The sequence below is a fragment of the Narcine bancroftii genome, chromosome 11, assembly GCF_036971445.1.
Source record: "Narcine bancroftii isolate sNarBan1 chromosome 11, sNarBan1.hap1, whole genome shotgun sequence".
NCBI lineage: Eukaryota > Metazoa > Chordata > Chondrichthyes > Torpediniformes > Narcinidae > Narcine > Narcine bancroftii.
This window is the reverse complement of record NC_091479.1, coordinates 103,661,858-103,678,345: the sequence shown is the minus strand read 5'-3', so window position 1 is coordinate 103,678,345 and position 16,488 is coordinate 103,661,858. Positions and strand designations below refer to the sequence as shown.

The 16,488-nt window shown below is 41.5% G+C and overlaps 1 protein-coding gene across 3 annotated transcripts in view; it reads left to right on the top strand.

Annotated features, from left to right (window-relative positions):
- Window positions 1–16,488, top strand: part of ppp1r12a (protein phosphatase 1, regulatory subunit 12A) — a 105,579-nt gene that overhangs the window by 48,854 nt on the left and 40,237 nt on the right. For all 3 annotated transcript variants that reach the window (XM_069904372.1, XM_069904371.1, XM_069904370.1), the window contains 2 exons: window positions 10,396–10,486; window positions 14,819–14,995. In XM_069904372.1, the coding sequence (XP_069760473.1) occupies window positions 10,396–10,486; window positions 14,819–14,995 (268 nt within the window). The remainder of the gene's footprint in view (window positions 1–10,395; window positions 10,487–14,818; window positions 14,996–16,488) is intronic.

Here is a 16,488-nt window from a genome sequence, read left to right as displayed (position 1 = left end):
TGGGGAAAAAAATGGTTTGGCACAGACTAGAAGGGCCGAAGAGGCCTGTTCCTGCAATGTTCTATTGTTCTAAGTAGAATAGTATAATCATTGAATCATCAATATGCAGCCTGGACTGTTTTTAAAATTATAACATTCAGACAATGAACCACATTGTATCTTGTGATACTTCAGCTGGTGGAATATCTTTCAAAAGTAGCAGGACCAGTGATAAAGTAAAAGCAAAAAAAATTCCTGGAACTCAACAGGTCATTAGAGCCAAAGATACATTACCAATATTTTGGGCCTGAGCTCTTCCTCCTTCAAGATACAAACGCTGCAAGACCTGAGGCCCTCCAGTAATTTTGTGTTTTTACTGCAATCGCAGCGTTGACAGACTTTTGATTTTCACTCAAATGTAATCAGAAAATAGGTACACTCAGGATTTGTCAAGATTAATTCTGGGCTTGATTCTCATGGCATCATGTCGAACAAGGGATCATGAGGTTCTGCTTAGACTTGAGCCCTCCATTACAGCCATGTTCCAAACATGAGCAAAAGAGTTGAACTCCATATTTAAAAAATAATTTTGAGTTACAGCACAGTAACAGGCCCAACCGGTTGATGAGCCTGCGACACCTAAATGTACCTTGTGAACAATTCACCCACTATCCCCATTAGTTTTTGGAATATGGGCAGGAACTGGAGCACCCAGAGAAAACCCACTCGGACAGGAGGGACGTACAAGCTCCTTACAGACAGCTATTGTGGGTGTAAGAGAATCAGCAATAGTCAGATGATTTGAAAAGGCTGAAATCAGAGTGATTTGCAATTTAAATCAGTGGAAAACAGAATATCCACTGCATAGAGTCATGCCTTACTTCAATGAAGAGCAACCAACCTGGTTTGATGATTTTTATTGCTGCAGGCGCTGGTCTCCAAGATCTGACCTACTAATTTGCCAATATTCTTTCCTCCTTTCAACATCAGAAGTGGGCTCCTGTTTACAAAGGGTTTGTGCTTCTTGCCCTGCATGCAACAAGACCGGGACAGGATTCAGTCATGTGCTGATGTGTTGTGCAGACTTTACTTATCCCTTAAGTCCCATACAATGTACCTCACTGGTGGGAGAGTCAAACTCCATCCATTCCCAAGACCCTAACACACAGAAATGGAAATGGGCTATTCAGCCCATTTAGTCATGAGCTGATCCATTTTCCCACTCAGCCCCACTCCCTGGCCTTCTCCCCATAACCTTTGATGCCCTGGCTAATCAAGAACCAATCAATCTCTGCCTTAAATGCATCTCATGACCTGGCCTCCACAACCAGCTGCGGCAACAAATTGCACAGGTTCTCCACCCTCTGGCTGAAGAAATTCCTCCGCATCTGTTCTAAGCGGACACCCTTCAATCTTGAAGTTGTGCCCTCTTGTCCTAGACTGTCCCACCACAGGAAACAACCTTTCTACATCTACTTTGTCCATGCCTTTCAACATTTAAAATGTTTCAATGAGATGTTCCCCACACCCCACCCCCCCCCCCCAAAAAAAACCTCTGACATTCAAGTGGCTTGTCATCACAGATCCCCGCACAACAGTGTGTTGTGATACTGGCATGGATCAAGAACTCCTCTGGGCCAGCCCTAAAGATGTTGTTGCTTTATTATCAGGCTGTACATTCATCTGAGTAAATTGCTTCCTAATCCCACAGTGCTGTCCTGATCACAGACAAGTTGGGAGCATACTAAACCACTCATTGAGAGGCTTGGCATAGTGTGGATAGACTGGAGAATTTGTGGTTGTTTTTGCTGGAGCTTGGTTGAGATGGGATCTGATTCATTCAAATTTTTTGTTTATTTATCATCACATTCTAAAAATAAAATTGGTCCTTTAAAGATATTTAAAACAGAGTCCAGACACATTTTGAAGAGAAATTTCCTCTTTGAAAGAACCACATGATTGTGCCATGAGTGAAACATTTCATGCAGGCAATGTTTAGGTTGTGGAGTGCGTTGTCGGGAATGCAGTGAAGACAGATTCAGTGACAGAGTTAGTAAAACACAGAAATACTGAAGGAACTCAGGTCTCACAATGTCCATAGGGGGCAAAGATATATTACCATCAATTCAGGCCCGAGACCTTCAAGCTATGAATAAAAAGCAGGCAGGTGCCTGAATTAAAAGGCTGGGGAGAAGGGAAGAAAAGGCATTGAGAGGAGCACAGACCAACAGGCAAAAGGTGTTAATTGGATATGGTTGGAAGGAAAGGTGAGAATGGACTGAGTTGTTTGAAGCAAAGCTGAGGGAATGGGAACAGAGGGAAAAGGGAAGGAAATTGAGCACGAGGAAAGGAAATACAGGGAAATATGGGGGTGGGGACAAATGGAAATTGGAGAAGTCGATTTATTGTTATTCATTTGGAGGGTTCACTACTTTGTGATCGTGTTCAAGAGTGAACTGGATCTATTTCCTCAGTGGTTGAGTAGTGGTAGTGAGTGGGAAGAATCGCAGGTAGGTGAGGGTGGGGCATGATGTTCCTGAATGAGGTGCAATAGGTTGGATGGATCTGTGCTTCAGCCTTCTGTGATACTACTTTGTGAACTAGAAAAGATGCTTCATCAGCAACTTCCAAAGCCATGACATTTCCAGAAAGCAGAGGAATACAGCTGCAAGGAAGCTCCGTCATCTACAGGTTCCCCTTAAACTCGTTTGTACAAAATCATCAAACCTCCTTGCATTTGAGGCCACTGTCCTGGAACATTCCAACCTTGATTGATGAGCAATAAATTTTCTCCAGCCTGTGGAACCCGAAAAGGGGATGTGCCGTTGCAAAACGCACATTATTCTAATTGTCAGAAGTTGTCCAGTGTTTCTCCATGCGTGTTAATAGTGACTTTTCAGTTCCCAGGGAATAATTCCTATATTTGGATATTATTTTTGGTACAAAGGATTAGGGGAGAGAGTTGGATGCGAATTTTTAAGGGTAATTATCCATATCTGAGGGCTGTATAGGGAAGGTTTTTTTTCATTTTGTGCTTTTAATTCAGTGATGAAACACTAACAGGCCTTTCCAGCCCACCTATCCAATTATACCCACGGGGTAAATCATCTACCATCCCTGTGAGTCCTTGGAATGTCAAAAAAAAAACTGAACTTTTTTGATGAGTACATGTAAAACGATCAAATTGCTGACTGCATAATTGTGTGAAACTTTTTAAAAAAATACAGGGAGGTGTGTATTGGTGAGCAGAGTTTTCAGTGAAATGACAAAGTAAGATGTACACGGGGAAAATAGAAATCTATCTTAACCAGTAATGGTGTACACCAGAGAGAGGCACAACTGCCAATACCTTGACATGTAATGAGAGTAGTCATTACATTACATTACAATGAGATGGTCGTCAGGTTGCAGACCATGACAAAGTGAGCTTCAACTTTTCACCTATCTTGGAAGGTGCTGTGCTCGGTGAAAATGGACATTTAAGATATCCATAGAATTGTTTTCTAAATGCTGATTATTGTATGAAGAAAGGAGAAATGGGTTGATCAAGTGCTACGCGCTATCCCTTGTTGCAAGATATTTTTCGTCTCTTCAGAAATGGGAAGGTTTCTTTTACTAGTTTTATCTGAGTAATGTACCTCACTCTACCCTTTCTTGTGTGTTCCCCTTTGATCCCTCCTTTTTTTTGTGCATTCTCTCTATTCCTTCATTTTCAAATGCTGTCCTATTAAATTAAATTGTGACTCTGATGTGAACTTTCAACAAAACCAAATTTCTCCCATCAGACTTGTGATTCCTATCAAGATTCGGTGAGCTGAAATTTGCATGCTTTTGTGACTGTGAACACTGTCTTGTACCTTTGCTGAACTGGGTTTTGTTAGAATGTAACTGGAAATTAATATGTTGAATTAATCCTGTAATTATGAAGGAAAGCAACGAGTATGACAAAGGCTTTCAGTTCATTAACCATTTTTTTGGTCATGGCTAACTTTTAAAGTACAATTTAAGTAATGAAAAGTTTTTAAAAAATTGCAAGATCAAAATGAGAAGCTCCTCCAACATGATCATCTGTGTCGATGTAAAATTATTGAATTGGGCATTTAGACATTGAAATCACTTCAAACTGCATGTTTTGTTTTCACGTTAAATGCCTCCAAATTGCAGATGGGTTTTCAAAGACCCAGTATAATATTGCATGAAGATGTTGTAGTAGAAAAAAGAAATGACAACACCTATGTCTTAAATAAGCATCGTTCTCACTGGATCTGCAGTGTAGTCTGCTGCTGTGACCACATGTGGCATAAAGAAGCAGGTTTGACTTCCTGAAGTGCCAAAACACTTCACTGCAGCACTGTTTGGAGAAACCCACAAAATGATGGAGGAACTCAGCAGATCTGGCAGCATCCACAGAAGGCAAAGATAGCTGATGTTTTGGGCTGAAACCCTTCATCAGGATCAGGCCCAAACCCTCAGCTATAAATTGCTTTTTGTGAATGCTTCTTCAGGCACTTCATATTCCAGCATCTGTTGTTTTGAATCAGTTGGATGCTATTTACTGTTCTTGGTTCAAAAAGATGTGCAAGTTATTCAGGATTAATGTTCAGTCTGTGTTTTGGTGAGGATAAAGTAGACTTTTGATGCAAGGGGAACTTTTGCTGCATCTCACTGTCACTGCAAGCTGCAGTTGTGAATATCAAGTTTGTTGTCATCTGATTGTCCAAGTACCACCTGACGAAACTGCGTTCTCCAGTCCTCGGTACAAAACACGCAGCCACACAACCAGGCATAAGACGTACACAGACAAACAATATACATGCAAGTATGCATCTATCCAAATAAATAAATAACTATTGTTTTGTGAATATGAAACAATTCACAATTCACGCTACTTTTCTAGTCCTGGGGATTGACCTCTGATCCATTTCTCTGTAGGAACCGAGCCACACTGTGAGGCAACCAGCCAGGGCACTTTGGATAGATCTCCAGTAGAAGGTTGACATCATGGTGGTTGGTGGCCTTGCTCGCTTCAGTCTTCCCAGGAAGTGCGGTCACGGTTGCGCCTTCCTGACAAGGGAGGAGATGTTGAGTGTCCACGATAGGTCACTAGTTCAGTGAACTCCAAGGAACTTGGTCCTCTCTATTACAGAGTTCTTGTTGTGTTGTGGAGGGTTTTGTTCCCGGTCCTCCTGAAGTCCACGATCATCTCTTTCATCTTGTCTATGTTGAGATTCGAGTTGTTGCCTGCTGCACCATTTCACGAGATTTTCCCCCTCTTCTCTGTAGTGTGACTTATCATTGTTGTGTCATCTGCAAACTGTTAGAGATGGACCTGGCGACGTAGTCATGGGGCAGTAGTAGTAGCTCACAGCCCTGAGGTGCGCCAGTGCTCAGCGTGACGAGGCTGAACCAGTATCTGACAAGGACGTAATGTAGAGGAAGTGGGCACTGGATGTCCAGGTTTCTTTCAAATTAAAATTATTTACAAAAAAAAATACAGGATTATGAGTTTTAACATAAGCATGAAAGCAGAATTGCTAAATGACCATTGAGTCGTCAAGATTTCTAGCACAGAACAAGTCCTTCAGCCCAAGTTGGCATTCTGGGCTATTCCCATTTGCCTCTCTTTGGTCCATATAGTTCACAGGCCTTTCTGGCTCATGAGGCCTTACTGCCCAAATACCCCAATTCACCTAAAACCCCCGTACATTTTAAAGTGTAGGAGAAACCATGTAGACTCTGGGAGAACATGCAAACTCGTTGCCAACAGCACTGGATTCCAACCTGGGTTGCTCACTGCTACACGGACCGTGCCACCCCTTTCCATATATCAGTCAAAATGTCTCTTGAACTTAAAAATATTGAATCATTACAAAAGCCAAGGTGTTTAATTTGGATTAGTGCTTCACCCTCCCATCTTCAGTGATTGTGTTCTCTTAGGTTGTCCAAATGCTTTATCATGGAGTTGTACCTTGCCATTTGCATTAATGCCATTTATTCTAGCATTCCTTTCAAGTCCCTTCAGTTTCCACCACCCACCTTCTTTCTCGGTTCAACTGACTGTAGCAAATTAGACTACCAACCCACGTCTCTGGGAACTTGTGCAGAAGTCTGAAAGATGTGTATGTGCATAAAATTCTGACACAATGATATCTAGTGAATGTATTCCAATGCAAAATTGGAAAGCAATGGTTTCGGTAGTGGGGGGGGGGGGGTGGTAAATGGGATCTATCGTGCAGTATCGTTGATGTTTGGAGTTCAGTGCCAGAAGGGGTGGCAGAAGTCGGAACAGTCAGGATCAGGATTTAATGTGGTAAAATTCAGTGTTTGCAGCAGCGTCCTAGAGCCAGGGTAACATATAATTATCGGATGACTATTATATCTAAAAAAACCCTAATCGTGCACGAAAAGTATGGCTGTGTCTTTGGTTCATTGAATATTCGAGAATCTGATGGCAGTGGTGAAGAAGTTGTCCTTGTGCCTTGTCATGAGCAAGACAAATGAAATTAATCTAGGCAAGTGGGATGAGTATAAAATGGGCATATCTGCTGAAGGGCCGATTTCTATGCTGTACAATTCTCAGTGAATTTTGGAAGCCAATGAATGAACTGAAAATTTCTCATGTGATTCCATTTCCTGCTGTTATTTGTAATAAATAAAATAATAACTGATCAATGTCTTAAGAATGATAAACATTTAATTCGGATCCAGGGGACTCATTGTCAGTTTGATTTTACACCAGTGTATTGACCTAATCCTACTCTGAAGAACTTTCTATTACACTATTGTTTCAAACTGCTCGCCTTGAAGTTTTTTGTCGGCTTATGAACAGCAACATCCTTGGGGAGACCGTTTTGCACAGCTTGCAATTTGCAGTTAGAATACCCAACAATATTCCCTCTTCAAAATGAGTCAATTTAAATATAATAGTTTGACTTGTACAAAGTTTAAACTGGGAATTGCAGGAAATCTTGGGTTCAGATCATGGTTAAGTAACTGGACTAGCAGCCAGGGGTCTGGACCACTAATCTGGAGAAAACCGTTCAACTTCCACTGTGGCTGAATGAAATCTGAAAAAGTAAATCTCATCTAACTACAGGCAACCCCATGTTACAGCAGTAACAGGGATGTGCCATTACAGAATTCACAAATCACTACAAAAAAAAATCACATATTCAGTAAAAATGTGCTCCTTTTGAAATTTGTTAAATTATTTTTTGAATTGTTTCTTGATGCAGACACATACCAATGGTGCAGCTTTGAGGTATGGAAAAATCACAATATAGAGAATTTTGTGACGAAAGCTCTCCCCACTCCCCATAATGTATGTGGGTGATGTGGATGGGAAGTGGGATTGAGATGGGGATGGGGGGGTGGCGGTGGGGGGAGGCGTGTTGCCTGTACCAGATTGTTTAAAAAAAACCTACCTGGTTCATTGGTCCACTGGGGTGCCCACTCTTGAATTTCAGCTTCTTGATTGCTGTTCACTTGTAACTTCCTCCTTGTGTGAGGACAGTTTGGGGTACAAGATAAATGTTGAATTGTAAATCCATTTAATTCCACATACAGGGCAATATTTAAAAAAAAAGATGAGTTTGAGAGACATTGAGTGTAAATAAAATGATTTTTTGTTACTTTACTGTGCAGTTTTAACGAACTTAAATTAGTGTCCATAATACTTCCTGATGGTCATAATTTCATTAATGCTTGGGGGGGGGGTGTGGGGTTTGTGGAGTAAGTTTTTCAGGGATCTAACTAGCGTTTAACCAAAAAATAGCTGACCCACTCTGTACACAAAAAATTGCTACAGAAACTCAATGAGTCAGGTAGCATCCATGGTTAGAAATAATCTGTCAACGATTCGGGACAGGGCCTTAAATCAAACTGCCTTTATAAAGTCTCAATCTGAAATATTGACCGTCCATTTCTACACTTGGATGCTGTCTGACCCACTGAGTTTCTGCAGAAACTTTTTTCCCAATGTTGAAGAGGAGGTGGAGGCCATCTGGCCTGTGGAGCCTGCTCGATTCAATGAGATATGAGCATCTGCAGTCTTTGTTTTCCTCTGTTGACCTATTTGTGTGACTAAGCATAGCATCAGAGGAATTTGGCAAATATAATATTAAGAAGTGCTCAACACACAATTACCCTGTCATTTACATGGCAGAATGTCGATCGCCAGTGTGCAGGGTAGGTAGACGTTGCCTATTGTTTGAAGAATTGTGAATGCAGCCACAAACATCAAACAATTGACAGAAATCCATTCCACTTCTTGACTTGAAGGTGATTTAATCTCGGATACTGCCTTCAGGATCTTCTGTATCGTATCAAGATTGGTTTGATACATCTCCCTCCACAATTTCTCTTTGTTTGAAGTCATTTGAGAATTTCCTCCTGGGTCCCCTTTAACTTGAGTTTTATTCCTGCTTCTTCATGTCGTATTGCATGGAGTACTATCCTTGCATCAAGGTTAGTCATTCTCAACCAAATTTGGCTCTTATCCATTTTGTGCCATGGTTCAAATGAGGGTTCCAGCAGAGTTAATCTGGTTGGTACCCAACTAATTTACTATCTTACTCTATCCTCGTACTTCTAATTGTCAGTACCACGAACATTTTCTCCATCTTTATTCACTCATTTCTGAAAGCAACTATAAAATAAAAACTCTATTCCTTGCACACTTTTGATGTTCTGCCATTAGACATGCCAATTTCTTTACAATTGATGTAGTTTTGTCAAACAGTCACAAATCCAATGATGGAAACACAGCTGACTTGCTGGTTGTACGCTCCCACAAATGGAGTGTTCATGACTGGATATGGTTGGTTCAGATATTAGGGCCTTGGGACCCAAAGCAGAAGCAGGCTTGGTTTAACAAGAAGACTCCTCCAGTCTTCCAGCAGTTTCCCACGAGTGTCCTGGAATGGTGGTAATGCACTCGACCCCAGCATCTAAAGACTTGTTGATATTGAAGTTAAGTTCAAGCAATTTGAAATTTGTTCGCAAAGTTACTGCACATTTTTAAATGACAATATTGGCTTTGTAATGGGAGAATCTTAAGAGAACCAATTTTTAGTTTTATCAGTTATAATTCATTGTTGCATATTTATTTGCTATAATAGATTGATAAAAAGACCAGAATGTGGCCTGACTCCAAATTAGTTGTCTTGTGATTTTGTGCACTGTTCCCCTGATACTGCATGTTGATTAAATCCTGCACATGTCCTGTCTATTTGCACTTGATGCTCAGTGAATGATTTGAAACAAGCTAGCCACATGTGTCATCGAAAAGTCTTCCTTTGAAGACTTCTTACACAATAAATAACCTGGCCTAATAAGTTTGTTTGATTAAATGCAAATGTTATTCCTGACTTAGAAATTTCTCTGATAATTCTGTTTGCATGCAAAGCCAGAATGCTAATTGTCTTTCTCTGCAGCAACAAGACAAAGCTTACACTGGTGACCAATTTGTCAAGCACTTGCACTTGATCTGCAGTGGCCATCCTAAAACTAAGCTCCTGATTACATTCCATTTCCATTCCCTTCCCCATGCAACCTGTCTGTCCTGGGCCTTCTTCACTTGCAGGGTGAAGTGTATCACAAACTAGAAGAATAACCATTGGTATGAACGTTGAACTTTCCAACTTCAGGTAACCCTTAGCTCCTGTGCTCACCTCACCCTCTCTGCTGATTCACGTTTGGTTCTCAGCTGTCCCATACCCCCCCAATCACCCATGTTCATCTCCCTCCCTCCTGGTTCCAGCCACCTAACACCCACCAGATTGACTACCTGTCCCCTCACCAAGTTCCATCTGTCCATTACCCCTCTCTGTGATTCTCATTATCACCTTTTTTTTTTAAACAAAATTTTCCAGCTCTTTTTTTAATACCTGGCTCGATCTGTCCACCATGATCCACCTGCCACTCAATTGGCTCTGGTCTCACCCTCCCCTTTTGAACTTCACAACTGATTATCTTCCCTATCCACTCACAGTCCTGATGCAGGGTGCAGAACCTCAAGGTTGATGATTCATCTTCCCCCACCTGCTGCTTTATCTGCTGGCTGAGATCTTTCAGCGAGTTGGCTTTGCTCCATGTTCCAGGATCTGCAGCCTGTTGTTTTGTGTCTATTGTCTGAATCTTTCCGAATTGTTAAAATCAATGCTTCAAGTCCACACTCTTACAATGTACCAGTTTTTCATTGATCAAGTCTGTGACAGAATCCTCTTAACCTATTTCCTTAAAAGCAATAACAGAAGAAATTATTTTGGAAGATTTAGGATCTGGAAGCAAGTAAGATATATCTTCAGCAGACATCATTATTACAAGATAGTTCAGCAAATTTTTACCCTCTGTTCGGTGTACTTGAATCAAAGGATACTTGAACTTTCCTTGACGCATTAATGTTTGTTGCTTTAGGTCATACTTAACTCCTGTCCGGGATGAAGAATCTGAATCACAGAGGAAAGCCAGGTCAAGGCAAGCAAGGCAGTCAAGAAGGTCCACACAGGCAAGTTTCAGACTTTAACCTTCCATTGAATCCAACTTCAAATTTATTGTCATTTTGGTAAAACATGAGAGTCTGCAGACACTGTGGTTGAAGTAAAAAGAGAAACTCAGCAGGTCAAACAGTGGACTTCATGTTGCAAAGATGCATAACCAATCTTTTGGGCTTGAGACCTTCGAGGTACGAACAAAATACAGGCAAGCGCAATTTTAAATTTAGACACCCAGCACGGTAACAGGCCCTTTCGACCTACGAACCCATGCAGCCCAATTGACCTTCACCCACCAGTACATTTTGAAGGGTGGGAGGAAATCCACACACATGGAGAAAGTGCAAGCTCTTTAGAGACAGAATAGGATTTGAATCCCGATCGTTGGTGCTGTTACAGCATTGGGCTACCCACCATGCTAACTGTGATGAGGTTCGGACGCCTGCGCACATTTTGCTCAGACCTTGATGAAGGGCTCAAGCCTGAAACATTGGTTAGGTATCTTTATCTTTGCTATATAAAGGACACAGTTTGAGCTGAGTTTCTCCAGCATTCATTTTTGTCATTTGACTCTGCATCTACATCTGGATGAAGCAGCGTTTCTCTGGATCATGGAGCACACCTATACAATACATAGGACATAATAATCATGTTACACACATACACATACACACACATATATATGAAAGAGAGAAAGATTTAGATAGATATGTAAAATATAAATATTTTGGAGTTTTCTGTTCAGGATTATTCATCAATCTTAGAGCAATTGTACAATTTCCTACAAGGGAAATGCTGGCAATATTTTCTTAAGGGAGGATTAGCGAACAAAATGGGTTATAGATCATTTCAGGTTAGTGACTTTTCATCATTGACTGGTAGGGAAAATGCTAGATATTGTCAAGGATGTAGCCACAGAAACCTCGTGGGGAATAGTGCAGAGATATTCCAGATCGATGAATGAGAGACTCTGCCACTGGAATCCTTTCAGGCTAAGATATTCAGGTAAATGGGATGTGGTACAGTCAGGTTTTCAGATGCCTTTCAGTTGGCCCCCACGCTAGAGATTTTCAACAAGATCAGGGGAGATGGAACTGGGGATAACATACTAGCTTGCACTGAGAATTAGTTAACAGAAAGCCAAGGGTGGGAATCAATGTCATTGTGAAGTTGGTGAGCTCTGGGGGGTGGAGGTTTGTCGGGATTGGTGCTGAGGCTCCAACATCCCACAATCGAGTTTTGATCTGGCTGAGGGTTAGAAGGTTCCTTTTACTTTCTATGAACGTGCCAACTTTTAAAAATAATATTCTTGTGATGCAAAACCTGGCAAAAGTAATGGGGAAGGTATAAAGAGTTTTGAAAAAGGTAGAGGCATGTTGGATGCATGAATGAGAACATGGCTTTTGCTATTCTATGTCGGCAAATATCAAAACAATTTTGCTGCACAAGACAGTATTAAATGGTTAATACGTTCCAAGCAAGTTCTTTCTTCTTTGGCTTGGCTTCGCGGACGAAGATTTATGGAGGGGTAAAGTCCACGTCAGCTGCAGGCTCGTTGGTGGCTGACAAGTCCGATGCGGGACAGGCAGGCACGGTTGCAGCGGTTGCAAGGGAAAGTTGGTGGGTTGGGGTTGGATGTTGGGTTTTTTCTCCTTTGTCTTTTGTCAGTGAGGTGGGCTCTGCGGTCTTCTTCAAAGGAAGTTGCTGCCCGCTGAACTGAGAGGCGCCAAGATGCACGGTTTGAGGCGAGATCAGCCCACTGGCGGTGGTCAATGGGGCAGGCACCAAGAGCTTTCTTTAGGCAGTCCTTGTACCTCTTCTTTGGTCCACCTCTGTCTCGGTGGCCAGTGGAGAGCTTGCCATATAACACGATCTTGGGAAGCAAGTTCAGTGTTATGGAAAACCACATTGTTCAAAGCATTATTACAATGCACTTTAACAAAATACATTCCAATCCCATAAAAGGGATATATAAAACTGATCTTTATTGGCAATAAGTGAACATCATTTATTTAAGAAAATAATTGTCTGACATTGATTGCATCAAATCACTCACATGAGACCTTCACCAAAGTTAGATCGTACCACCGCAGGGACAGCAATAACTTTCAACGCAGCCACTTAACTCTCTCGATTCCACAGCTCAGTACCAATATTTCAAATATTTTAAACTAGAGTCTTGCAAAGTATTATGAGGTGGTTTAAATAGCAGCCACAATCAAACTTTAAATTTAAAACTGTGGGTCAGAAATTTAAAACTGTGGGTCAGAAATTTCAAACAGCATAATATCCAACCCACGCTTTTCAAAACCATGTAATACGGGGTATGCCTGTATCAGAAGGTGAAATATTGATAATGAGAGACATGGGTGTCCTTCTACTCAAGTTATTGAAAACTACCATTCGTGTCTGCGGGAGGCAGTTAGAAGAAGACCAATGATGTGTTGACTTAATTTGCAAGAGGATTGGAGCAAAGAGGTGTTTTTGCAAGAGTGTGGGTCCCTGGAGAATCTGTTTCCTGGGGTGGTGGAATTGCCAGATGAGAGATTGAGTAAGTTAAGCCTGCATTCTCTCATCCTCAAAAGAACGACAGGTGATCTCAGTGAAACTTAAAATTCTTTGCCGACTTGATGGTGTGAATGGAGGGAGAATGTTTCCTTTGGTTGACAAGTTTCAAACCAGGGGTCTCACACTCAGAATATGGGATGGCTATGAAGGACTGAGATAAGGAAACATTTCTTCAAATTCCATCTTGGTCTTTAACTTCATTCAAACCTAAAATTCACTGGTTTCTAAATCTGAGGGGCTGGAATGACATGAGCTCGGTGGGGGAGAATGGAGCGGAGTTGGAAGATCGCTCAAAATCTTGACTGGCAGAATTGCCCATTCAAGGTCTTGATTATTATCTGCACCCAAATGTTGCGATACTGGCTGAGTGTGCACAGCATTTTCTGTTCAAGTTTCAAGTCAATAGTATGCGTCATCTCTGCATTTCCTTCATCCAATTTAACTGGAGTCTGATCCTGCCAAACTTTCTCTTCACCCTTTGCCTGTGAGTGGCTTTGCTTTGACCTTGGCTCACACCTTCAGGGCCACTCAATCACTAATAGAGGATGGCATGGTTAGTGCAGAGGTGAGCGCAACACTATTACAGCATCAATGACCCAGGTTCGAGTCCTACGCTGTCCGTAAGAAGTTTGTATGTTTTCTCCATGTCGACGAGGGTTTCCTCCCACCCTTCAAAACTTTGCGGGGGTTATTTTATTAGCTCACTTAACATTTTTGACCACACATGCAGTCAATTACAAAATTAAAATGTACAAATACAACGGTAAATCCAGCGTTTACTCCATGATGGTTGTTACCCCAACCCTCACCCACCCAAGAAAAGCTCCAAAGAAAAAGATATGGAAAGAAAGAAAGCAGAATGGATTGCTTCACACTCCACGGATCATAAATTCATGTTCAATTCATTTTCTTTGGAGAAGATCAAAGCAGGTTTTGAGGATTAGGATGAATATAATTAAAGATTTACACTAGAGATTTGTAAATATGGATGCCAAACTTGTAATATTTATGTCATTTCTTAATGTAGGCAGTTTTCTCGAGGGGAATGCAGTGATGTATTTCTGCATTCCAATGTCCCATACTTAAATGTGAATCAAACTTCTGTGCAACTAAAACGTACAGGGTTGTAGATTAATTTGGGTGTAATTGGGGCAGCACAGGTTTCAATGGCCGGAATCCACTTCTACCGTGCTGTAAATAAATATAAAGAAATTAAATGTACGTTTATCAACTCATCAAATTCTCCCAAATTTTCCTAGACTTTTTCACACCAATTAGCACTCCGTTCCTGGATCTTGGATTGTATCTCATCAAGATGCATTGAATTGATTTTGTGAAGCCTCGATAGAGGTGTTCAAAATAATGAGGGGTATAGATAGGGATAATAAATGTAGACTTTTTCCGCTGAGGTTGAGTTAGACAAGAAACTAGAGGACGTGGTTCAAGGGTGAAATGTTCATTGGGAACGAGGGGGAATTTCTTCACTCAGAGGGTGACGAGAGTGTGGAAGAAGCTGCCTGAGGAGGTGGGGGTGGATGCTAATTTGATTTTGACATTTCACAGGAGATTGAATAAGCATTTGGATGAGGAGAGGTATGGCCTGAGTGTAGGTTGAAGGGACCTGACAGGATAGTAGTTTGGTTTCAACTAGATGGGCCGAATGGCCTGGTTCTGTGCACTCAGAATAAGATGCACCGATCCATCTGAGGGCTTCCCAGGAAAGCTCTGGCTCTTGGATGGACCTCTGAGAATGAGTGTTGAACAAAACTCTCTTGCAGGGTGTAACACTAACGGACCTTCAAGAAGCCGAGAAAACAATAGGGAGGAGTCGCGTTGACCGCCGAACTAGAGAACAAGAGGAGAAGGAAAAGCAAGACCGAGAAAAGCAAGAGGACAAGAAAGAGTCGGAAACTCGAGATGATGAGAAACAAAGGTTCAATAGAAACACTGAAGAGGTATTTGGTCATTTTCATAAGAAAATGACTCGATTTCTTTTATTGTCGCACTTTGCCGAATATTACAAAAAAGATATTCTTAATTTTGAATAATTATGCATATCATATGAACAATTAGCTCCTGGACCGTCTCAGGGTAATGAACGCGATCTTTAAGTCGATTTTGTCCATATGGTGAATAGTATGCAAAACTCACTGGTAACATTGCCTCCACAGTGTTGTCATGAATGGTATCAAAATCACCTGAGAACATTTACTGGAGGGGGAAGGGGAAAGTTCTGCTGTTTGTCCGAACAAACCTTTGAATGTAATAATATTATACAGCTCATTCGTGTGCAGGAGATTCCTTGTCAGGTGTTTGTAATCTTGGGATGGCCAATAAGTGACCAATCACAGTTTGTCGAAGTACTCTAGACAAGCCAGAGACTCCACTTTGGGAATACCGGTAACACAGGTCATTTTTATGCACTCCAGAGAGTACTCCATGCAGAATCATCTCCCCTGAAAATACCATGCTCCCAATCGTTGCAAGCGAAAAATTTCTACAGATTGGACATTTTATTAGCTTGAAAGGTTTTTGACTGTTTTGAGGGAATGCTCAGCTGTCTTGCTCTGAACTGCACCTTGAAGATCAGCATCCCTCCAGGCTACACAGCCTTGGTTTCTCCACAAAAGTGACATTATCCTCTGTTCCCAAACATAATGGCTCACCCATGCGCTCGTTATCATGGTTTCATGCACTGTTAGACTGAGACCACCTTGCATATTGAAGAAACAACACCTCACACCTCCTCTTCAGTCTGGGCATCTTCCAAATGGATGACATTAACGTAGACTTCTCAGATTTCCATTAACCCCACCTCCCCCATCCATCTTCATCTCTGTCTTCTTTCCTCTTGTTTCTGTCTCCCTCACTCTTTCCTGATGTTTCCTTTCCCAGAGCTAAAATCAGTTCTCATCCTTTCCTCTTATCATACCCGATTAACACCTTGAGTTTGTTGGTGTGTACTCTATCCCCCTTCCATTCTTCCACCTTTCTCTCGAATTTTGAGATTCCTGCCTGCTTTTCATTTATACCTTGAAGGGATCAGGCCTGAAACTTTGGTAATTGATCTTTACCTCCTCCCGATGCTGCGAGACAGGCTGAGGTCCCCAAGCTTTTTACTACAATCACAGCACCAACAGATTTTTTGTGTTTCATTCCATTATCAGTGTGATCATTCCCAATATTGCTGACCTTTGATGTTTTAATTCTGCATTCTTCTTTTAACACCCACGATAGTCCAATTACTGATCTTCATTACCAACTTGATTAGGTAATGGTAATGATGAGTTGTGAGGTCAATCTCCCTTGATCAGCACTCACCTGCAATGTGTGGTAAGTGTACAGGGTGGGAGGGGGGGGGGGTAAAGAGGGATGGTTACTCTATCTGATAATTACACAAATGAAAAGGGCCCTCTTTAGCTGGGTATTACATTAAAAATATTTGCAG